The sequence below is a fragment of the Esox lucius genome, chromosome 20 (assembly GCF_011004845.1).
Source record: "Esox lucius isolate fEsoLuc1 chromosome 20, fEsoLuc1.pri, whole genome shotgun sequence".
In the NCBI taxonomy this organism is placed as follows: Eukaryota; Metazoa; Chordata; class Actinopteri; order Esociformes; family Esocidae; genus Esox; species Esox lucius.
In genome coordinates, this window is record NC_047588.1 from 23,805,389 (window position 1) to 23,830,550 (window position 25,162).

Here is a 25,162-nt window from a genome sequence, read left to right on the forward strand (position 1 = left end):
TGAAATAGATAAGTCGTCAATATAACTAAGTGAATATGTCATGAAAACACACTACATTTTCAGATTTGTGTGAATGGTATATGTAACTATATGGTAAATAACACCCATGGTCAATTATAACTTGGTGGTGGTGGTGATTGATCAATACCATTTGAATAGTGTAAAGGACAAATTAGTTACTTACTGTATACGAATGGATCTTCAGACGGGCATGGCAGGGGGAAGGCAAAGAAAACAGAAAATTAACAAATAAAACACGTTGCTCTGGTTTCACATTAAATTGTTGTGAACATGCAGAAATTAGAGCGTTCTCATTCACAGTCATGTGAAAATAAAATCCTTATGGAAACAGATGAGTGAAAAATAACAAGTTTGGTCCAACACACAACATAGCTGAAAAAAAACCCTAAACAGATTTTCCTTACTTGCTTCAGTTTCCGTGAAGAATGCAAAAAGAACTAGGAGAAACAAAAATTCAACATTTGTCATTTGGTGAATGGGTATTAGTTAGTAGATGATGTAGCTTTGAAAATGTTCAAAAGGTAAGGGCCATGGGATTGCAAGGCACGACAAGATAGTTAAATGCAAGTGCGATATGATTAGAATGCTAAGGCCATTCAAAGCTGATTTAATGTTTAGCAGATAACTATTTTTACATTTCATGAAATTTAAATTGAATAAAATAATGTCCTTTAGTATAAACCAAAGCGATACACGGTTCCAGAGTAACTTCTCTGTTGTCTAATCATCTGTATTTCCCACTCTAGCTTCCCATACCATGTCCATAATGTTTATATAAAATTATACATTTTCAATTTAAAAAAAATTGCACCACCCCAAACATCTTTATCTTATCTTTACCTGCAAGCAAAACCAACGTTGAGAATTGGCCCATCTTGCACACAGTCTGACTGCAAAAAAAGAAAAGGCATCTGTTAGCATAAAACCTCACATAGCAGTAACAGTAGGGGTCATTCCTCGAATCAACCCATATTAATCTTATCTGAAAAGAAAATATAATTTGGGATAAATGTTTCTGACAGACAGTTCCCTGTCATGCATTTGATGTCTGGGGTTTATGACTAATTCCCAAAGACATTGTTTATTTTAATGTCCAAAAATTGTCTAGTTTGTGATAAATAATAACACCATGAAAATACCATGAAAACCATTTAGTCCATGTTGCGCTTGTGCTCAGTCATCCTTGTTACCAAACACAGTAGGATAGAAGAGCAGAATGTCCTTGTGGTGTAAGACAGACACCAGGCAGCAGCAGGGGGAACTGTGGATGTTTGGAGGGTAAACAGCAGAGAGAGGAAACATAGGGCAGAATCCACAGGCCTCAGGACACCCTTGGCTCGACCTTGGTCATTCACAGGGTTTACACTGTGATGTTTTGGAAATAAATATGACACCCATCTACTTCATTCTTCTTTGCTGACTCCCCACACCCAACACCCTCGTCACCCACATGAAGCCACCTCCAAACTGTTAACTGTTAATTGAATAGCTGCACTAACCTACTCCAAAAACTAGATATTGTACATCTATACATCAACTGTACATTAATGCATCAGATATTCTCATGCCGCTTATATTCCATAATCTCTTATGCTTACCACCCATTGTATATAAATGTATGTACATATTTCTGTAGATTTTTTGTATTCTGTCCCTATATGCTGTCTACCACTGGCAAAACCATTGTGTATGTGTACATGGACTTTGTACAAATAAAGACAAATCACATTCTGGTTATATTTAAAAACCTTAGTTTTACAATGGACAAGACTCCAGTCAATGCTACTGTAGCAATCCAGTTGTTCCTAAAGTGTTTTTAGAATTGTTTAATAATTTTGGAATACCCCCATAAGATGTGTTACAAGTTGAGTATCGACTGGAAATTATGAAAGTTTCCCATAAGTCAAAATATTATTTGTACAGTACAACACCGTTTTCAAAAAAGTTGAAAATAAAAACATGAGGTACAAATCATTAAAACACTATATTCAATAGAAAATAGTACAAAAACAACATATCAAATGTTGAAACAGCCCATTGTCTGTGAACACAGTACGTCACTGCATCCACAAATGAAAGTTAAAACTCAACCAGGCAAAGAAGAAATCATGATCCAGAACCGCCGCCGCATTCTCTGGGCCTGAGCTCAACATGGACTGGATAAATGTCCTGTGGTCTGACAAATCAAAATTTGAAATTATTTTTGGGAATCATGGACGCCATGTCCTCTGGACTAAAGAGGAGAGGGACCTTCAGACTTGTTATCAGCACACAGTTCAAAAGCCAACATCCATAATGGTATGGGGGTGCATTAGTGCACATGGCATGGGTGACTTGCACATCTGTGAAGTCCCCATTAATGCTGAAAAATGTTGAGATGTATTTTTCAAGGAAGGCCTTGCTTATTTCAGCAAGCCAAAACTAATTTTGCACATATTACAACCGCATGGCTCCGTAATAAAAGAGTCTGGGTGCTAAACTGGCCTGCCTGCAGTCAAGACCTGTCACCCACTGAAAACATTTGGCGTATTATGAAATGAAAAATACGACAAAGGAGTCCCCGAACTGTTGAGCAGCTGAAATCCTATATCAAGCAAGAATGGGAAAATGTTTCACTTTGAAAACTACAGCAATTGGTCTCCTCAGTTCCCAAACGCTTACACAGTATTGTTAAAAGAAGAGGTGATGCAACACAGTGGTAAATATGCCGCTGTCCCAACCTTTTTTTAAATGCATACTGGCATCAAATTGATAATGGGCATGTATTTTTCCAAAAATAACAACATTTCTCATTTTCAAGATTTGATATGTTGTCTTTGTACTATTATCATTTAAATATAGGCATAAATGATTTGCACATCATTGCATTCTGTTTTTATGTAAAATGCATGTAGCGTCACAACTTTTTTAGAAATAGGGTTGTATATTAATTCACATCAAATTTTATTTAGGGTTATAGACAGCAACCTATCAATCTTAATTAGTAAAATGTTTAGAGCATGCATGCATAAACACTACACATACAATGAAACATATGATGAAAACATTTTAAAAATGCCTTGCTCCTGTTGCATACAGACTCAAGGAAGTTCACCATGCTTGTAATTGAGCAAGATAGTTTACTGTGTTTCCTGCCAAAAACTTAAAAACCATCCAGATGCAGTAATCCTAAATGTATGCAAATCACACTAAATAAAGATCATCATTATGCCCATAGAACCCTTGGAATAGAATGCTGCTATAGCAAACCTTGTGATCGTAACAGACAAGTAGGTGTAAGCCAAAGGACAGCAAGTGAATCCCCTCCTCCCCCTTATTCTTTACCTGAGCACTAGGTCTGTGTCAGTGAAGGGTCCGGGTTGTCTGCTGAGTAGCTCAGGTCTTCCTACTGACTTCACACAAGCATTCTCTCTATTATTTTACCTTGTGGAATAGCCACTCCTGTTTGTTGTCACCTAAAACACACTAAAGGACAATCAAGATCAAGTCAAATCTAGCTTATTTGTCAAATGCACACGATACAGATGGTACACAATAAAATTAAACGCTTACTTGAAATGGCATGATAAGTATAAAATAAAAAAAGGAGAAAAAAAAAGTTTGTAGAAGTATTCCTTAAGTTTGTACCAAAATGCTCTATACACAGCATTTTGAGCAAAAAACTAGTTTTTACAGAATCTTTCTTCTGTAGATTTTTGGTGTACATGAAAAATGGTATATGCTAAATTTCCATTAGTTAGATGGATTAAGATATTAAAGATCTGTGACAGTCTGTGACTTTTGGGTAAAATAAATTATATTGTAAATCTCCCATTTTGTGCTGGATATGTATATGTTGGTTATATGTGTATAATCTATAAGTAAAATCTCTATCATTCATAGCCATGAAATTCCAAGTTTGAAAGTGAGTGTTTTTGATAAATGGGCACACATACAGGACAAAGCACAATATTCTCAGGAACCCGTTTTGGCTAAACAGTGACACAACCAGTGTCCAAAAATCCTAGAATGAATCTTTAACATCTTGTACACCTACAAATTAGCAATAACCTAAACAGGATTTAGCTGCTTCAGGTGCACTGTTGTGCCCCAAACAATGGGCATGTGCAATTCTGTTTAGGGTTAAAACAATGGGTTGGAACCACTTGGAGAAATGGATGTGTGGCAGTGCTAAATGGTTTATAAATTCCCACATAAATACAAATACTAACTCACTGTGGATACAAAATAGCAAATTTATTTTATTCCTCCCAAAACTGTTTTGAACTCTCAGTCATTCCACAGAGAGGAGGATACTTATTTATACACAAATACATAATTATAGTCAGCCATAATGAGCCAGATTGATTGCACAACCTGTCAGTGTAAAAATGTGTTATCCTTTTACCTGGTGTAGAAATCTATTAAAATACTAATTCCTGAAAAAGCTTGTTAACAAACACAAGTGTACAACATTTAACTTGTTACTAAACAAGTGTCTTTGAGATATATAAGCTCTGACAATCAACTCTGAATATAAAATATAAGCAAACTCAGAGGAATGCATATATCTCGAACATTTGCAGTGTCTTTAAATTTCAGGTTTATGTGTATTAACCATACCAAAAAATAGCAGCCCAGCTGACGCAACATTGCAGAACCTATGTATTTTGTCCTCTGAAAAACTTCCCTGTGAACACTACTCTTATTTCCTGCTCTTTATTGTTTATGCAGCTGGCTGCCAGCCTAGTTTATTAACTCTAAAGCTATTAACTGTAGTTATGAAGAGGAACAAAAATTAATTCTGAGGTATATTTCTTATGAAATAATAATAGACCTGCTTTTGTGTACCGCTTTGAGTAAGATTTTGAGTAGAAGTGCTACAACACATTATCAAATCCTTTAGTGTCCCAGCCTCATTGTGCTTCTTTTTGCTGTACTTTCATTGCTGCTCTCTACTGGACAAATAGTAGAACAGTGGCTGAACAAACCAACCCAACCAAAAAAGCAATTATAAAAACCATTATTTTGGAACCCCTCTGAAGACAGCACTAATCTAACTAACAGGCCTAGATCAAATAATCCCCCATACAGCTACATTGATGAAAAGAAACTAAGATTCAAAGTGGTTCACACCTATGGCATGATGCTAGGAAGCTGCGTCTAACAGACCAGCACAGCGAAACAAGTCCCCAAATGGACAGGACCTGACCGCAGAGGAGCCTCTAAGCATATCTGCGGCACTGTTTTCCGTTCTCTCCAATTAAAGACAGCTGCATCTCGTTTTCTTTTAATTGGGGACCCTATTTAAGTTGTTCTGTTTGCCTTTCAGTTTCTTGGTCATTGTTTTGGGTTAACTGTTGGTGGTGCTGCACTTCAGTTCCGGTTTGCACTGTCCTTTTGTTGTTTTCTGTTTGTTTTGTGAAAGTAAACCATTAAAGGGATGTACCTGAACCGTGATGCACCCTGACCATACTGGGTTGGGAGCCAGCCCACATGGGATTCTTGATGGAACACTGCTCCTTGAGATCAAGTGCCCCTTCAAGAGTTTGACATCTTTGACAATTTGAGTCAGCCAAATGGTGACATCAGAAGCTAGGATGATGGACGGTACCTAATTCCTCCCAATGGAAATGATGGATAGTTCCTTCAGGTGGGTAAAATGTTGTCAAGAAAATAGATTAGCTGTATTATTACAAATATTGAATATTGTATTGTAAACTCCTACTATTCAGAATTGTGTCAATGTGATTTCCTACTCCTTCTTTCAGACACAAATGATCACGATGTGCCTGGGCCTACAGAACTGCAATCGGGTCGTCTGGACATGAAGCGAGCACATAGCTGTGGACAGTCCATTTGATAAGGACTACACAGATGTACATGTGCAACAGCTGCAGGAGTTCTACGTTTTATACAAGCTACCCAGGTTAGCAAATTTAGCTGAAAAGATCCCAAAGTACATGGAGATCCCAAAGCAAATGGGGGTTTGAATATGCTTGCCATACACAATGAAGTGCTGTTATAATGAATATATTAAATATTTAAGTTACTATATTAGATAATTTTACCAAGAAATATACCTGTTCCTCTAGCAAGTCCTTAATTGTGAAGTCACTGTCCCTCTTCATCTCATCACCAGCATGCAAATGGTTGAGAAACCCTGAGTTCTGTGTGATGAACATATCGCTGTATTTCCCACCATCAGCCTCTGAAATGAATAACCATTGGAGCAGTTGCAACTAGATATTTTACAGTATTACATGCATAGTAGTGACTAAGATTCAGTTCTGGAGTACAGATTTTTTGCATTTCACATAACACTCTGTGCAGTCAATCACACAGATGTTCTTCTGAAAAAACCCTGTGGCATAGTAGCGTTTATCGTCTCACGAGGCAGCCATGGAATGAGATCCTTGGTTTGCTCAGCAATGACATCAATCCAAAATGTCAATGTTCCACTGACCTGACAGTGTGACCTTTTGAAGTGTCTTGCTAAATCCGCTACAACAAAGTTCTAAGTTTCATTAGTGTCAACAACTGGCATTGTTGATGTGGGGGCAAACCTTGTAAGCGAGAGTGAATTCTAGAAGGGGAATCCCTGTATACAGCACAGTCTGCATCATCTTTCAGTGTAACATCTGCAACAGACAGTGGCCTTTTGGACTGGTGCTGTCATCATGCCACGTGGTGATGGGTCGTTTGGAGTAGGTGTGGTCCTCCATTGCAGGGTCTGACCACTGTGTGGTGGGATACATGATTGTTTAATATTTTCAAAATAAATTATGTATCTATTAGAACAGGAAATGCAATAAACTGCCAAATACAGGGTAAATGTTGGCTGAGGAAAGTAAACATTTCAGGTCACCTGCTGCCATGGCAGAGGTTATTATTCTATTAATATTATAGATTACGAATAATCAGGGATTAAGGTAACATAATATATTTCTATATGTATATCATATGTCACGTAGCCACTCGGTGTTAACTGTTCTAAAGCGTTTTACATAGATTTCTAAAAGAGGCAATTTCAGGTAGAAATTTAAGAGAGAATTTTTAGACCCGGACTAGAAGCTATTATAGTCATATCCTAGTAACAAACTGAAGACGAACAAGCGATATCAAAACTAGTCGACATACCTGTTCTTGTGACATCTGTCGACTCCTCTGGTGGCCTCCCAGAAAGAGCTTTGGCTGGGTTATCTTGATTTGGGTTATCCTGCGTTGACGTTTTATAAACAAAGTGAAACGGGGGGGGGGGGGGGGGGGGGGGGGGGTTGAGACTATTTCTTCGTTATTTGGGAGGCGATGGAAACTACTGTACCATCTGACAGGAAGCTTCTGATTTAGTTTACGGTCGAAGTACTCCAAGCCAATCATTAAGATTTGTCTGGTTGTATGTACAACCATAAACAGCACATGTCCCCGAACTCTGTAACATTTCAACACCTTGCGAGTGAATATCTTACTATTGCTAACCCCAGTTAGCTCCCTAACTAAAACCAAAAATACCGCCGGTCAACTCAGTACTTCGCTACTTCCGCAGAAAGTGCCACCCATCATAGACAATAAAGAGTAGACGCCGCATTGGCTGCTGGGGCGCGAGAAATACGGCCGCCATCTTTGACCGGTCATACTCCTATTTGCGTAGCAGCAGAAGCAACGATGCCAGAGCACTGTGGAGCATACTCCTGCTCATATCGGCGGACCATCGAAAGCAGGGCTCGGGGGATTACTTTTCACAAGTAAGATTTAACATTGCCGTATTATTGGTTGTATTTTGTGACTAGAATATTACCAGAGAGTTGAGAAGGAGCAAGGATCTTTGATATTACTGTACTGAAATCCTATCCAGCTAGCTAGGCTATGTTTACTGCACCAGCCGGTGTTAACCCAGCGAACTGAGACTTGATAAGTCATATTCTATAACACTGACCTAGATTACAACTGACACAAGAATGCTATTGTAGAAATAAAGCAAATATTACTGGTATAACATTGGCCAGCTAATTATATATTTGTATGAATAAAAGACGGTGACACAGTCTATTGAGCTGTTGTAATACGGTTCGAGAGCCATATATATGAGTATGAGTAACATCGGCATAGTTAATGTTGTTGTTCTGTAGAATTTGGCCCAGAGGTAGCATATAGAGATTGAACAGAAGCGGTCCGAGAACTGATCCCTGTGGAACTCCGCATCATTGGCGTCATTAGGCCTGGGCGTCTGGGGCTATAGTCGCAGGTCTTTTCTGAATAAGCCCAGATCTTTTATATTACTTTTTTGTAAAAAAAAATATATATATATATATGATTTTTTGAATAATTACTCTAAGAGCAATATAAGAAGTGCAGCTGAAGTGTAGGGCTGCATTTAAAATCATTGAAATCGCAAATCTTCCCCTTCCTTTTTCTATTTTAAGCCAAAGCTTACAACTCAAAATTCCAGCTATGTCTCAAATTGTCAATCAAACTATACAATAAATTGTTCTGAACATGCCTCTCAATCAGACCAATTTATTAAAAGTGAGTATTCGTAAAATATCCCTATTCCGTGATGGCTCTATAACTAACGAAAGTAAAAACCACAACCCAAGTAACAGGCGTGGGTCAGGGAAATTATATTTGCTGTGCAGGCACTCTGAACAGCAAATTCAAACCAGTCAGAAACATCAAACATGCGACGTAGCGTGCACTGCTACTGGACTACTGGATTCCCTTTACACCATGGAGAAAAAGTTAACCCTCTCCCAATTGTCATTATATAATTCACACTCTGCTTCAAGGCAAATCTTGGCTTTGCAAAACCATGTTTCTCCTCTACAGTACATTGGCATGTGTATAATCTATTCTCTACTTATCATCTGGGGGTGTGAATTTGTTCCTTGCTATGAAAGTTTAAAATCTTTTTGTTCCCAAGTAATATTTTTTAAAATTAGAAAAAGTTGGGCAAGTGTTTTTTGTTACTTCTTGGGGAAAAAACAGAATTTGAGAAGAGATTTCTTTTTTTTTTTTTTAGGCCTATCGTAATTTCATGTAATAAACTTTTCTGTCAGGCGATTAAACTTAATGTTAGCTAATGCCTGAATGAAAACAGTAAGAAATTAAAAACAACATTGTGAATATAATTACAAAAAGCACAATAATGCAACATTATTGAAAGGTTTGTGTTTAATCCTTTGTCACCATTGTGGTGACATCCTCGCAGTCTTTTCCCCCTGTTGACACAAGCAAAGTAGCCGTTTACACTTGGTGTGAATGAGAACTCAGTGACTGCTATTTCTAGTAAACAATGCTATTCTAAAACTCAAGTGATGTTATAGAACAATCAATGTGCAGTGAGGGGGAAAAAAGTATTTGATCCCCTGCTGATTTTGTATGTTTGCCCACAGACAAAAATGATCGATCTATAGTTTTAATGGAAGGTTTATTTGAACAGTGAAAGACAGAATAACAACAAAAACATCTTTGAAAAATGCATGTAAAATATGTTATAAATTGATTTGCATTTTAATGAGTGAAATAAGTATTTGATCCCCTCTCAATCAGAAAGATTTGTCTCCCAGGTGTCTTTTATGCAGAGAACAAGCTGAGTTTAGGAGCACACTCTTAAAGGGAGTGCTCCTAATCTCAGGTTGTTACCTGTATGAAACACCTGTCCACAGAAGCAATCAATCAAATTCCAAACTCTCCACCATGGCCAAGACCAAAGACCTACACAAGGCTGGAATAGGCTACAAGACCATCACCAAGCAGCTTGGTGAGAAGGTGACAACAGTTGTCGCGATTATTCGCAAATGGATTAATCACAAAAGAACTGTCAGTCTCCCTCCGTCTGGGGCTCCATGCAAGATCTCACCTCGTGGAGTTGCAATGATCATGAGAACGGTGAGGAATCAGCCTAGAACTACACGGGAGGATCTTGTCAATGATCTCAAGGCAGCTGAGACCATAGTTGCCAAAAAAACCATTGGTAACACTTTGGTAAATCCTGCAGCGCCCGCATGGTCCCCCTGCTCAAGAAATCACTTGTACAGGCCAGTCTGAAGTTAGCCAATGAACATCTGACTGATTCAGAGGAGAACTGGGTGAAAGTGTTGTGGTCAGATGAGAAAATCGAGCTCTTTGACATCAACTCAACTCACTGTGTTTGGAGGTGGAAGAATGCATCCTGTGACCCCAAGAACACCATCCCCACCGTCAAACATGGAGGTGGAAACATTATGCTTTGGGGGTTTCTGTCTGCTAAGGGGACAGGACAACTTCACCACATCAAAGGGACGATGGACGGGGTCATGTACCGTCAAATCTTGGGTGAGAACCTCCTTCCCTCAGCCAGGGCATTGAAAATGGGTCGTGGATGGGTATTCCAGCATGACAATGACCCAAAACACACGGCCAAGGCAACAAAGGAGTGGCGCAAGAAGAAGCACATTAAGGTCCTGGAGTGGCCTAGCCAGCCTCCAGACCTTAATCCCATAGAAAATCAGTGGAAGGAGCTGAAAGTTCGAGTTGCCAAACATCAGCCTCGAAACCTTAATGACTTGGAGAAGATCTGCAAAGAGGAGTGGGACAGAATCCCTCCTGAGATGTGTGCAAACCTGGTGGCCAACTACAAGAAACGTCTGACCTCTGTGATTGCCAACAAGGGTTTTGCCACCAAGTACTAAGTCATGTTTTGCAGAGGGGTCAAATACTTATTTCACTCATTAAAATGCAAATCAATTTATAACATTTTTGACATGCGTTTTTCTTGAATTATTTTGTTATTCTGTGTCTCACTGTTCAAATAAACCTACAATTAAAATGATAGACTGATAATTTCTTTGTCAGTGGGCAAACGATCCCCTGCTGATTTTGTACAAATACTTTTTCCCCTCACTGTATAACAATGTAGACATTACTCAACCATCACAGCGTTGTCAAATATTGTTCTAATCTAACTGCAACAGAGTAAAGTGTCCATAAATAATACTAGGTGTAACATGCAGTCTTTATCCTGAACCTGTCCTTACCCTGCATGTGTCCACATAAAATAATTAATAATAATAATAAACTTGCCACTATTGACTAAACATATACCAAAAAGCTGTGGCGGTTGACACCACTGATGTGAAGGTAGAATCAGAATGTGGACAAACTCAGGACAAAGGATGCATGCATGTTCGCACCAGGTTTAAACAAGGCTATAGAAAAAAACATAAGAACGTTGCAGAGCATTTTATTGTACATTCATTCGGGCAGAGGCACTTACTAAAACAGTGTTGGAAACTCTCAGATCTCCTGAAAACAACATATAACAGGCCAAAGAAGATGAGAATACTGAAGAAACCTCCAATAACGCAGCCAATAAGGATGGCAAAGTTACTGACATTCGCTGAAAATGTACAAAAGACAACAGACAGGAGTCAGGAGAATATTATGGTTAACAAATTATGACAACTTCCAGTACAAAATACCCAGGCAAGACATGAGTATATTTACCATACACTGAGAGGTATCCATCTACTTCTGGTTGCCCTGAGCTCTTGCATACCACTCGTGTGTTGTTGTCTGAGTTGGATGTCACAGTTATAAGCCAGGTTGCAAAATACTTATTGCCCGTTTTGTTGCAGTAACCTTTTATTGTCTGTGGAGTGAAAAGCGTAAGGCTATATGTGATCCTCAGTTATACTATGTAATGCCAAATGACTACAATCAGCAAGTGATGGAGGCAATACAACTGTTTTGTACTCCAACAGCCTTTGTGAATAAAGATGTGTATATATAAGCCATGTGAGCTGTACCAATGGTTATGCCACTGCACTCGTCATCCCTGTTTGTACTGGGCAAGTAAACTGTGGTTGGTGAAAGCTAAAGCTGTGACACTTACCTGAAGAGCCAGGTACTCAGTGTGGTCTCCCGGGCAGATAAGGGTTTTGTTTTCATGGCTGCCGTAGAGGGTGAAGTTAAGTTGTCCAGTAGAATTGAACACACCACACTGGAAAGCAGCAGGCTGACCAATGGCCACTGATGCATTATTTGGAAGCGTAGTGTAGTTCTGGGCTAGAAGATGGTTAGTTTTGAAAGAGGTGAGAAGGAATAGCCAGAGAAATACCTTATGCTCATTTGCCTAGGATGCAAAAGCTCTAGTACTCATGGAAATGGTTGTTTGGCTATTTCAATGTGAACTGGTCTGTGGTTGACATTGTAAAATCAAGGGTATCTGCAACTTTTGCTTTCTGATTTCACACAATATGTTAAGCAGACGTTCTAGGAGACTTGCACTACGATTTAGGCACGTCATTCATTTTCATTGGCAGGTAGTCTAGTGCTTAGAACAAAGGGATTTCAACCAGTTACTGGCCCAATCTCAAAAAAGATTCAGCTATTGTTGAGCCTTTGAGCAAGTCACTTAACCCTAATGGCTCTTGTAAGGCACTGGAACAGTCTGCTAAATGTCCAAAATATTGTTAGCACAGGGATTCAAACAACCAATCCTTTGGTGCTAGCAAAATGCTGTGATAGGCAACTTGATGTCCCTGTTTACAGTACTGTAGCTACCTTACATGTACGATTGGCAAGACAAACCCAAAGGTCAGCAAAGTCAAGCCTACCTGTGGTGGATTGAAAAATAACAATCAGAGCCAAGAGAAACACAGAAAGACCAAATCCTGGTCCGGTCATCTGACATGTGGACATCAATTTATTCATATCCATAATTAAATTGTTTCTTTCCTATGGTGTTCTACTAATTCCTTTCAGGACCTTCACTCCTGACATCCACGTCCAGAGACGTTGCTACTGATTAGTTCCCCTCAATGATTCCAGCCTGAAAACACAGCAGAAAGTGACTAAATCCTAAACAAATGAACAAACATTATCTACGTTGAAAAACAAATGAAGGAACTCCCTGCACAGATTTGCAAGGAAGATTTCTGAGAAGGAAAACTATGTGAACAGGTTGAGCAGGCTGGGCTGCAAGTCTAGAAAAACATATGAGCCTATGGTCAAGGTTCTTTCATGTCTAACTCCAAATTATATTGTCAAAGAAGATAGTCTTGATGGGGGGTGGGGTCAGGGTTAGTTTTGAACAGCTAGCAATTACATATTCAACTGCTTTTTTGCTGTTTATACAAACAATTATATGGTTAAACTCATATATTAAGTTCCTCCTTTCCTAGTGTTTTTGGTTCTCGTACCACTGTAACTTTGTTTTCATGTGTAGTTTCTGTTTCTGTTGCTTTATTAAATGTCCTACATTCTCCCTGTACCTGTGTACTGCCTACAGTGGTACCCAAGCAACTTGAGGTATATGAAGTCATGTTCGGTTCATAAGTATAAAGACCACTTCTGCCCTGCCACACGAAGGGAAGCAGAAATGAAAACAACAAAACATGATTGAATAACCCAGTCTGCCACCCATTAAAACCATGGATGGCAAAACATCCATGGTTCACAAAAGGTCCCTTCCATTGAAAGGCAATCAGTTTAACTGCTTAGTTAAGGGTAGTAGGTAACATTCTTGATGTCCCATTTCCATGACATCGGGTCCAGGGCATCATATATAAAACACATTTTGATGCTTCAATCCATTCTATCCAGTTGAAACTATTTATTTTAAATTCTTGCAATAAAAAAAGCTCAAATGGTACTCTGTTCTGTTACTGTCCAATGGCAGCAGACTTCTGGAATAAAGTTCAGAATTGGTTGTTGGGTCATTGTATCTCTACTGATACTGATTGATGGTAAAACTTTCTTTTTTTTTAAGGCTACATCAGAAAAGATGGTATGACTGGAAAGGTTCAAATATATAGTAAAGCAGTAACAAAAGACAGATATATTGCAGTGGTAATGAAGTAATGTCAGTGTACTGGGTAAGATGGTTACATCTCTGGAATTTGGAAGGATTGAGTTAAAAGGGTCATGTGTGGGCATGTGGATATATATATATTGATTGCTGGCCATAGTATTGTGGACCAGGGTGGTCACTGGAGGTCAAGCACAGGAGGAACTGGCATCCAATGACACATTGTGGAAGTGATATCCCTAAGGATTCAAGAGGGAAGCATGGTGTTTCCTACTAGCTTTTGTAACACGATGAATTGTGCAGATGGTACATCCTCCTACATTCCCTTATATAGGGCTCGGAATATCATATATACCTACTAAGGTACCAAGTTCCCAATAAAGATGACAATGAAGAAAGACAATGAATATAATGAAATATATTCATGAAGAGGAACACTGCTCTGTTTAATGTTTAATCCTTCATGAAATGCATTCTGGATAACGCATTCTTTCATCACATTTAGAATTATAAAAATTCTAAAATAAGTCAACAAAACATTTGACTTTTAAACAAAATACTAACTCATTCATCCCCAGGAAAGAAAGCGAACTGCTGGTGTGTTTTAGTTACTAGATATGCGGTTGTTATAAGTTGTGTAATCACCCAATGGGCATCTGCATTTAAATTCCTGACCAGTATGGTCAAGGGCCATGAAGATGGATTGTCAGCCACCTACTTGGCTGTCATGCAGACCAGGTGCTGTTGGCATGGCTGGTCAGGGACTGTTTGCAAAAGTTATCAGTGTCTTTGTAAAAAGACCCACATTTTTCCACTCTAGCTGGGAACTTGCGACAGATGACACAGTGCATCTCAGTTCCATCAAAGTCGAAACGGTAAAAATGTTTGCTCATGTTTGAGCTCGTAGTAATCTTTCGCTTTCTTCCTCACTTGAGTGACTAGTGCGAGGTTTTTAAATGTTTTATTGAAAAACAATACCAGACAGCTGCACGTCACATCACTGCTCAGCCCTTGACTGCCCAACAGAGCGCGCAAAGAGCTACAAGGTAGTTATTTGTGCGTGTGCCAGATTATGAAACTGGAGTTTATAATGCAATTTATTTTATCTCAATGTTTTCGTAATGGTCCGATCGGGACAGTCACTTGCTAGTTTTATTAGTACCCACATTCGTTTTTGGATACCTTATATGGATAATTCTAGGCATTCTTTGGGCGGAGACCATAAGCACGTTCCTGTACACAAGTAGAGTATGGGTCTGAGTTATCAACGGAAGCATGCGTATGTGTTGCGTATGGCAGTTTGATAAATCACAATCATTTTGTGCGCACGCAAATCGTAGGATTTCCACATACGCCAGAATTTAGTTAGAAACCTACACAAGATTAATAAATGAGGCCCCTGAATTGGCAGGTCTGCCACTGGCACCCCATTCTCTTCACCGATGAGAGCAGGTTCACACTGAGCACATGACAGATGTGAAAGAGTCTGGAGATGTCCTGGTGAACGTTATGCTGCCTGCAACAGCATCCAGGAAGACAGAAATACACACAATGCATTTCTGTTTCACATGGGTCTATCAAAAATCATTACATGGTTAACAAATAATGCCTCCCACTAAACAGGTGATGGCTGCATAGGGAAGATGTAAGGCAAGATGATAACTGCAGTAAAAACTGAATGATCTTTAACTTCAAAAACACTTATCTATAACTCATACCCTTCATCTCCCAGTAATGTAACACCATTTGAAATGTTGGTCAATGGCTTCACCAGTGATCTGATCCAACACACAAATTATTTGCCTGATTCCACGTCTGTTATGTTGCTGGATGACGAAGTGGTTACAGGATGAATGTAGCTATAGTTCCAAACCCTGCCCATGTCAGTTTACTTTCAATACCTAAATACATTTGATGCAACCAGGTTATTTTAAGGTTTTCATTTTCCCCCCTTGAAGATTTGTTTTTCAATTGAATTGTTCACATTATAGGTCACATTAAAAGTGGAAAAAGTTCTGACATGATTTATCTTGGTCTCATTCTTTTACATCACAAAAACCTGGCATTTTAACAGGGGTGTGTAGACTTTATATATATATCCACTGTACATGACACGTGAGGTGTTGGTCCCATGTTTCCTGAAATAAAATATCCCCAAAACCTTACATCCATCTGTATTTCCAGTCATGTGAAATCCATAGATTAGGGACTAATTAATACATTTGAATAGGCTGATGTCCTCATTACCTGTAGCTAAGTAAAAAAATATTTTGATTAAATGGCTTCGCTTGGGTAGTACGTTTTGTGCATTACGATATGTTCATGTAGCATCATAAATTAACAATATATGTCACAAAGTCCACATTTGTGTCAAGACATATAATATAACCAAAGTAACCAGATGACACTGCACTCTCGCTAATTTGCACCTGCTCTCCCTGATTGAGAGTAGTACATGGAGAAACAGTCCAGCAAGTACTTCAAGTAATTTATGAACTTAAAACAAATTGTAAATATTAATTTGGCAAAGCTTTGGCAGAGGTTTAAGTCACACACTAAAATGCAGGCAGATAGCATAATTCATATACATCATCCAGTTTGTTAAATTTAATCTTTATTTCAATACAATATTCAATAGAAACATTTACAGAATGAACTGAGATGAAATCGGTAACAATAACATTGTTTACTAAGATTTCCTAATATACATACATTCACATCGGTTGAAGTCTTCTACACAGAGATCGCACTTCAAGCATAAAAAACAGGAAATGAAAGCAAACATACCAAAAAATAATTTTGATAAACTACAAAAAAATGTAGTTGATGATCTCCAGAAAATATCCTCAGAGTTACAGCAATCTAGCTCTGTAGGTTTAAAACTTTTGGCATTTAAACAATGTTCAGCTACCACACTGACAAGCTTGAACACTGACTAGGGGATGCAAACATTTGGATGACACAGAAATAAATCTAAATGGATAGGCTAGTTAGAAGAAATGCGTAGAATCTGTATTTGTGGGTCAACATAATCAAAATCATTATTTTTCTACTGACATAACTGAGGAGCAATTGAACACTGGGAGTATAAATAAATGTATGTTATTGTGACATGTTTTGAGTTAAGGTGTAAATATTACATTTGTGATCTTTCTTTAGGGTCAAATTTGAGCACATTCTAAAGTGTAGTAACCTTTCATTAACTAAAGAATTTTATGCAAATAATTGCCAATTTGGCAACCCTAGTAATATAACTCTATTAACAGTAATCACTTAGTAACTAGCACAGTTGAAATGGGTAATGTTTGTATGGTTGAAATTGAAATCAGTGGATAATTTACAAGTTAACATTTATTTGGAAAAAGGAAGCTTCTAATATTTACAATGACGCTAAACCAAACAATACTAATTCAAATATGTCACATGTGAAATTTAAAAACATTCTCAATTTGTAATCTACATACATAAAATAAACATCCTTTTCTCATTTCCTTGTTCCTAAATGCATGTCCCCACCAAAAATCAAGAAACATCAGTGTTTACAGAACTTTACAGTAACTCTGAACTGCATTCCGTGGAACAAAGGATAGAAAGACAATTAAAGACTTGTATATCTGACTTTCATATACATTTTATCAATGTTAAAATCTTCTTGGTAACTTTAGCATTATTTGCTCAAAGGATTCATTTCCAGATGAAACTTCATGGCAAAATGAGCCAGAAAGATTTCAAAGTCTGTTCGAGCAGTACATTTGTATTGACACTCTTGGTGTGTATTCCAAGTGTTGCACCAGAAAAAAGTCAAAATGTAAGCAAACCAAGAATACTAAAAACACCCCTATCACAGAAGACATACCCTAGGTTGACAAACAAATAATCCCCATATGATAGCAAAACCTGTGCATTAGTAGTTTTCTCTGACTTTTCTTTGTCATGCCCCATCAAGAGAATTAAGACTTCCTATCTGATGTCTTCTAATTTGACATGACCATACACCTATTGGCAATTCTTTGGTCAAGCTACCACATCAAGGTAATCTAACAGGATTTTCCTATACATCCAATACAAGTCATTATGGCCTGGGTCTCTCTGAACAAGATTCCCATAACAGGATAAGGCTAGGAATAGGGTCATTTCTGATCCCTTATTGTCCGGAATTTTAAAAAGGGATGGTTAGTAGTCTCATGTCCGTGCCATTTTGTGCACCCCTGGTGAATTGTGATAAGTCTGTGGAGACATAACGACAAAGTATTTACTTTCAACTGAGTGTGGGTTTTCTCATGCAGTGTTCTACAGAATTATTTGCAACCTTGGTACAGATAAGTAAACATAAACGCTATGAAAATATTGTTTGCTTTGTTGTTTATAACCTTTACCAAGACAACAGCCCTGAGTCTTCCCTTATAATGTTTCATAAGGTTGGAGAATACTGTGCCATGGATCTGAGACTATTAATAAATTCTGAATCTTTCCAGATCCTTCAGAGTCTTTGGTCCTCGCATGTGGACTCTCCTGTTCAGCTCTCCTCAAGTTTTCAAAGAACTGGAATGGCTATTGTGAAAGCTTGACTCTGTGTTTCTTTATTTAATTCAGAGTGGGGTGTGTGTTTTTAAGTTCCAGTTTCTTTTCACATCTGACCATAGAACCCAATAAAATCAAAGTTCCAATAACGTCCAGATGGTGACAGTTGTGTATCTATGAGAGAAAATACTTTCTTCTGGCAAGACTAATTAAATTATGCAGTCCGGTTCATTACAGCTCTTATTGACTTAAAACATCTTAATTATTGTCCAGATAGTGGACAGGCATGTTGATTTTTTTTTTATAGCTACTGCCTAATTTATGAAGGCCAACAAGCTTTTGTCACTGTGATTGTGTGCTCTCTGACCTTCCCATGTTGATAGATGACTTAAGGGGTTTGACATGTCTGTCACCTAATATTTACATTTCAGTGAAAAAGGGAATTCATGGATTCCCAATTAGTTCCTAAAGACTGAGATGCACCTGAAAACATTTACTGTATAAATGAATGTGAACATGGTTCCATCGGATTTGGACTTTCAAGGATTGCTAGTTATTGAGGCACGCAATTTGAAAATAATATGAAATCATATTTGGTACTTGATTAAGAATTTGTATATTCTTCATAGAATTTCACCTCAGGTTACATTTCTCATGTTTTCAGTGTAAGAATAAGATAATATTCAACAATGACGTTTTTCCATAGCAATTGTTTGCTAAATTTTACAGATGCTGCAATATTTCTGGGGTGTAATTCTGGCACTGTGTGTGTGTATATGTCTTTATACTACACTCACCCTCATGGCTGAGTAGATCCAGGGTAGGAATCGGGAAACTCTAGTGTAGACGCCAGGCTTCTTGGCCGTTGCACAGCCTGTACCCCAGCTCACAACCCCTAGAAGGCGGTAGCGGCTGGCCTTGGAAAGGCAGTCCTGAGCCACAAACGGACCCCCACTGTCCCCCTGGGATAACATATTCAACCACCCACATACAGTACTTTACTTATTCTTAATTGGATAAGTGTATTATATTGATTTGTCTTGGAATATATAACTAATTAATACTGAAAACTGTAACAGATACAAACATGTTAAGGATTTTTAAGTGGATGGAAAACATTGTCTACAGCTAGTTACCTGGCAGGCATCAGTGCCACCCTTCTCAAAGCCAGCACAAAACATGCTGGTGGTGATCTGGTTGTCATAGTAATCGGGAGCATTACAGACCGCGTCGTTTATTATGGGCACGTTAGCCTCCTGAAGAACATCAGCAAGATTCCCTGAGAAAGAGAGATCAAAGAAAGGAAGGAATTGAGCTGTTAATGCCCCCCAAACATGTTCACAACAGAGTGATCTGACCAACATATGTGAGGAAAATATGATTCCTGGCCAATAGCGATTGGCACACTATGGCACAGTTTCTGTTTCTATATTCAATGGTTATAGAAACATTTGGTGGATAAAAATGTTTTGACAATTATGACAATTTCACAGTCTTAAAGGACCATAATGGTCTGAAAGCCTTTTCTCTCTTAAACGAGATTAGTTAAAAATGTAATCTCCATCAATATTGTGGCTTTGGGCCCAAATCTGAACTATTTGTAAGTCACACTCACCATAGTAACCTACATTTCCCCAGCCGGTCACTGTCCCCATCTGACCATCAATCAGGCGCTGGCCATAGTGCGGTAGGCATACCGGCTGGATGCAATCTTCAGTACACATACATAAAGTGAAGAAAATAAAGAAAAATCTCATGCAATTCTAAAGATTGAATAGTACTTTTCTTTTAAATTGTTTACTTGCTGTACTTTACTTGCTCACAATACATTTTCACGTACTACAGAACAAAGCAAGGTGTGTAATTCAGGAAAGCACCAAGCAACAATTGATACCGTAAATATGAGTCAAACCACTAGAAGGCAGACTAGGCCTTTGGATTTTATGTGTCTATTTAACAGCTCATTTGTTCCTTCAGTTATACATTTAGCAAGAGATGAATGGGCCACACTAGAATGTTTCTGTAGCCTACTCCTGCAGCCATTTTATACAAACAACAAATAATAGGTACAACTGATACTGATAACTTATGACATTCCTCCGTCAAATACGTTTAAAGTTCAACATCACTGTCAACTGGTTATCATTATTGAGCAACAGTCTATATGGAGTGGAAATTAAATACAAGAGTTGTTAGGTTTGGCTTTTTAGGACAATGGTTGAACAGTGGTGGATTGATTAGATAGGTGTTTCTGTGAATCTGTCTGATGGTGATTCTTTTCAGATTTGGTGGAACACATATTTTATAACTTTACAATTCTTTAGTAAACTACTCATTCACGTGTGGTGGGATAGTTTTCTATTTTAAATCATAGCAATGAAAGCTCTTTATAAACATGCAGAAATGCCAGAAAGGGAATGTCACAGAGTAACAGAGCTGAGGGGAAACTCGTTTGCCCTATTTTGATATTATTGTCTTTGGTCAAGGTGGCTGCAGATAGGTAGTAAATAGGGCCTTTGTTTGGTAGTCTGACTGGAAACCTGAACCCTGAGGAAGGGAATTACCTTAGTGACTTCCCTCTATTTACCTCTCCCTTTAAGTTTCTCTCTTCTCTTTCTTTTCCCTTTTCCTCTCTCTTCACCTCTCACTGTTTCTCTCCCTTCGTCTGACTCTTCTACCTCCAAACACACACTCTGGCCTTGACTGATGTGGCTGGAAAGACTAAGATAAATAATAACGCTATAAAAAAATGCAAACAGTAATGCTTGACAATTTGGCCTCAGTTGTGGATACCTGTGAATTGCAGAGGCTGTGCCAGAGCCAGGACAGCAATGTCCCTGCTGTTGTCGTCTATGTTGGGGTCTACAAAGGGGAGGTAGCTGCTGTGGTAAACAACAGTCTTCACCTCAAGAACCCTAACATTCTTATGAGTGGGCTTGTTGTATATAGAACCCAGTAACACCCTCCATCGAGCCACGTGACGGTACCTCCTGAGGAAACAAAAAGGGATACTTCACAAGAGGTGCAAGTGTGTCAAAGCGAGAGTGAGTGAGTGAGAGAGTGAGAGACAGAAAGAGACGGAAAGAGTCAAAGAGTCAGGGCTTACTCTGGGAAGCAGTGGGCAGCACTGACAATCCAACGGTCTGAGATGATGGAGCCTCCACACTGGTGAACCCCATCATACTGCAGACTGACCTGCCATGGCCAGCTACCCTGTCTGGCATCCACACCACTCACTATCCGGTCCTCTGTGAGACTACGCCTGCCACAGTCTACATTGGAGGGTTTGGGGCAAGAGCGAGAGAGATGAGAGGGAGACATAAGCCATTAAACACAATTCACAGGTTGCTGTCAATCAAAGTGAAAAATGGGTATGACTTTGTCAGGGTCCAAAGCTCTCAGAAAAACCTACCTTGACAAAGCAGACTTAGAACCTGGCCACTTTCACAGTCACTGAAAAACATAGTATTGAAGTTGTTACTCAAAGAACTAATACATTACCTATTACTCCTTACTTACTCTAAAGGTATCACATTACTTATTATTCCCAGGGAAAATAATGTTATAAAATAGATACAAACAGAGTTGGGGAGTAACGATTACAAGTACATGTAACGATTACAAGAAAACAGTAACTGTAATCCATTATGTGACCAACAAAAATGTTGTAATCGGATTACAGAATTTTGAAAGAAATGTATGATTACTTCTCGGAATACTTCCACTGAAAAAGAACAGGTGCGCGATATAATTTACACGTTGTATGTTAGATTTTTTGGTAATTTTATGTTTTAAAAACAACTAACCAAATAACAATTGCACGCCTCACTTGTGTGTGTGATCATCATGCGCGCAAAGGTGGGTGCACATAACAAGATTAGTGACCGAAGAAGCACTAGTTTAATTTTCTACGGTTGGTTAAAACAGAGTAATAATAATCTGAAGTTCCTTCATACAAATCTGATATTCTCAAACCTTAATACACAGCTTGCCTGCTCTTATGATGCTAGTTCACCCAAAGACACACCCGCAAGTATGCTACAGGCGAAGCACTGGGCGATGCTAGCGTTGGCTATGTGAAATTTGGTGAATAATGTGAATTTGCATCTCGGAAAATTGCGTTCATTAGCTACAACATCGAATTTAAGTTACGAGTGCCGATGTGTAATCTGTTTCTTTAATCCATCGCTGGCTGCCCTAATAATCGCAGGTTACGTTCACGCGGGTAAAACGTATGTGTGCGGGTGTTTGTTCATGATTGTGAATGTGCATTTGCGTGCCTGAGGTTTCTGCAATGTTTTGACAATGTGGATGGTTGTGGAACAAAACATCAGACTACTGCAGATTTCGTGTACGCGTGAAAAGCTACGGATATCTTGATTTTTATTTACCATTATTGAGAAATTGAATTTTTTTACGATGTTTTGAAGCAATAAAAAACATGAATAAAACGCAACAGAATAGGTTAACACATCCATTTGGGTTTATGTTCAGATAAAAAGTCAGATTCTGGAATATCAAGGGTTATTGGATTAATTGGAATGACTAAATATCTGACAGACAGCATATATTGTAGAGATGTAGCACAATCATATTGAAGTAGTAAGCAATGGTTTAGAAACCCTTTCCAACGTAACCCATAAGGTAAAATGCTAATTCAGTTTTTGGCCAGCTATGTAAACTCTAACTTTGATCCGGTAAAAGGATCCTATTTGTCTTCTAATGCCTCTTAATATGAAAGTAATGACAAAAGTTACTGATTACAAATGTGGACAGGTATCGGATTACATTTAATTAGTTTTAACTGTATTTTGCTGTTAAGTCAAGACAAATTATGAATGCAATACATTAACCAACTGGCTGCAATAGAGGGGTAGAAAAGTTTAATGTAACAATATATTTGTAGTTGGAGATTATGTATCTAAAAGAGCATAATGGTGGCCATGTCCGGTACATTAAACTTTTAGCATAACTATTGGTGAGCCAGCAAACGTCTCTTCATGGGTTGCACATTGCACTGCTTGAGGGTTGTTGTTCATATGAGCATTGTACTCAGTGCATCCTCAAAGAGCCGTTATGATTTGGTGTAAACTGGATTGAAAACAAGATGCCATCTCCAAAGGCAATAAGTAGTAGTTAAACCCATTAAATCTTTTTAATTTCACTATATTGTTTTTAGATGGAGTATAAAATCAACTATATAAGATTGCTACGGTGTACACCGAATTTGAGCTGGAATGAAGGAAACCTACTTAATTTTTGCCCACTTTTGAATTGTTAGCATACTCCCAGCTGCTGTAGTGTAATTTGTACAAAACAGTTTTTAGCCCATTTTAAATAGTTAATTCTGTTAATACAGAGGGGCTTACACTGACAAGCGGCAACCCTTCTGTCTCTATTGTTTTCAATGTATGCTTGACGGCAGACTTGCCTCTCACCCTGGCTGCAGCGGCAAGAGGAAACAAAGTGGCTGCCGTCCACGGGAGCATGAATTATATTTGGCCTTGCCACAAAAGCTGAACAATGAGCAACTATTGCCTCTTGTCTCCAGCTGGTTGCCAATCAGAGAGAGTGGGTGATGATTCTGCAACAACCTGTCATGGTTGCGATAGTAGACCTGACTGGGGTCTGGGTATCTGGAGTTATGTCACCATTTCAGGGTCATACAAAGACACCAACAAAAAAGCTGTGCATGCGAGACGGGGAAACATTTACACAAGACCTTCCTGGTAAAATCTGCCCAGAAATAGTGCTCGCCATATCAGGAAGAATTATTGTGATGAGACCACACTGGTCAAAACGGTGCACTTGTCATCTCAGCACTATACATGGCCACATATTACCAAGGATTGTGATTATTACCCTCACCTGTGTTCCTGATCACTGTCCCTATTTACGTTTGTCCTTTCCTAGTGTCTTGCCGGTCTTTGATTGGTCTCACCCAATGTAACGTTGTTCTGTCTTCATTTACTTTCTGTTTTGTTTCATCTATGTTATTTTATTAAACGTCCTCCGTTCTCCCAGCGCATGTGCCCTGCCTCCATGTCTGCAGCGTTACAGCATTGACTCTGTGTGAAAACCCCCTTAAGAAATGTATTATATTGCAGAAAAAAAATTTACTAATCAATTGAACGAGAGAACTGTTTACCACTGGTCGTCCACACTTTTTTTGTTGTTGTTGCGGACAACCCTAATAATGATGTAGTCTTACCAAGGATATAAAGACTCTTTGATCTTTTTGCCATAGGTCAGCTCTTTCTCTTTGACACAGAAAAACTCCCCACGGTCATTATTTCCTTCAGGCGTACTTGACACAGAGTAATTCACCACACTAGACAGGACACAAAGGCATACATCCATTCATTAGATTTCAACCACTGACAGACAAGTTCAATAGCTCTAGCTTAAACCTGACTTCAGAGGTATACATTTTGTGTGGTCCTCTTGCAGGTCAACTCACCTGACAAAGCCCATTTCCTCACAGCTAATGTTGGCAAGGAGCTGGTTGTCCTCTGAGGAACAGACGTGTCTCCACCGTCGTTGGGCTGAGTCAAACACCCGGAGACGCAGGTCAGAACCTGGATTGGAGTTCACCTGGACTGGGGTGGTGCAAATAGATACAGGATCAGACAAACCATTCAGACACCTGAAATTAAGAGGCTGGCTTTGAGAGTTTTCCTACTCACCATCATATAATCCAGTGTCTTCTTCACTGATACAAAACGTAACTAAGATTTCCCAAAGAAAAAAAAAAGAAAGATTACACACAAATTATATAAACATGAAACTATTAATAGAGATGGTTTTAGTACACCTCAAATAAAACCTAAATGTTCAAATTAGTTTTTCTGA

The 25,162-nt window shown here is 38.6% G+C and overlaps 1 protein-coding gene and 1 long non-coding RNA gene across 4 annotated transcripts in view; both read right to left on the minus strand.

Annotated features, from left to right (window-relative positions):
- Nucleotides 1–1,163: 1,163 nt before the first annotated feature.
- LOC109614803 lies at nucleotides 1,164–7,223 on the minus strand. Its single transcript, XR_002195738.1, has 6 exons — nucleotides 7,141–7,223; nucleotides 6,567–6,740; nucleotides 6,084–6,211; nucleotides 5,450–5,647; nucleotides 3,346–3,486; nucleotides 1,164–1,282 (listed from the first exon to the last, which is right to left on the minus strand). It is a non-coding gene; the product is annotated as an uncharacterized LOC109614803 (long non-coding RNA).
- Nucleotides 7,224–16,417: 9,194 nt separating this feature from the next.
- Nucleotides 16,418–25,162, minus strand: part of hpn (hepsin) — a 28,333-nt gene continuing 19,588 nt past the window's right edge. For all 3 annotated transcript variants that reach the window (XM_029115489.2, XM_034288692.1, XM_029115490.2), the window contains 10 exons: nucleotides 24,997–25,038; nucleotides 24,771–24,909; nucleotides 24,522–24,641; nucleotides 21,723–21,763; nucleotides 21,417–21,582; nucleotides 21,104–21,300; nucleotides 19,926–20,021; nucleotides 19,447–19,589; nucleotides 19,108–19,272; nucleotides 16,418–18,016 (listed from right to left, as the gene is read on the minus strand). In XM_029115489.2, the coding sequence (XP_028971322.1) occupies nucleotides 17,972–18,016; nucleotides 19,108–19,272; nucleotides 19,447–19,589; nucleotides 19,926–20,021; nucleotides 21,104–21,300; nucleotides 21,417–21,582; nucleotides 21,723–21,763; nucleotides 24,522–24,641; nucleotides 24,771–24,909; nucleotides 24,997–25,038 (1,154 nt within the window). In that variant the 3' untranslated portion in view covers nucleotides 16,418–17,971. The remainder of the gene's footprint in view (nucleotides 18,017–19,107; nucleotides 19,273–19,446; nucleotides 19,590–19,925; nucleotides 20,022–21,103; nucleotides 21,301–21,416; nucleotides 21,583–21,722; nucleotides 21,764–24,521; nucleotides 24,642–24,770; nucleotides 24,910–24,996; nucleotides 25,039–25,162) is intronic.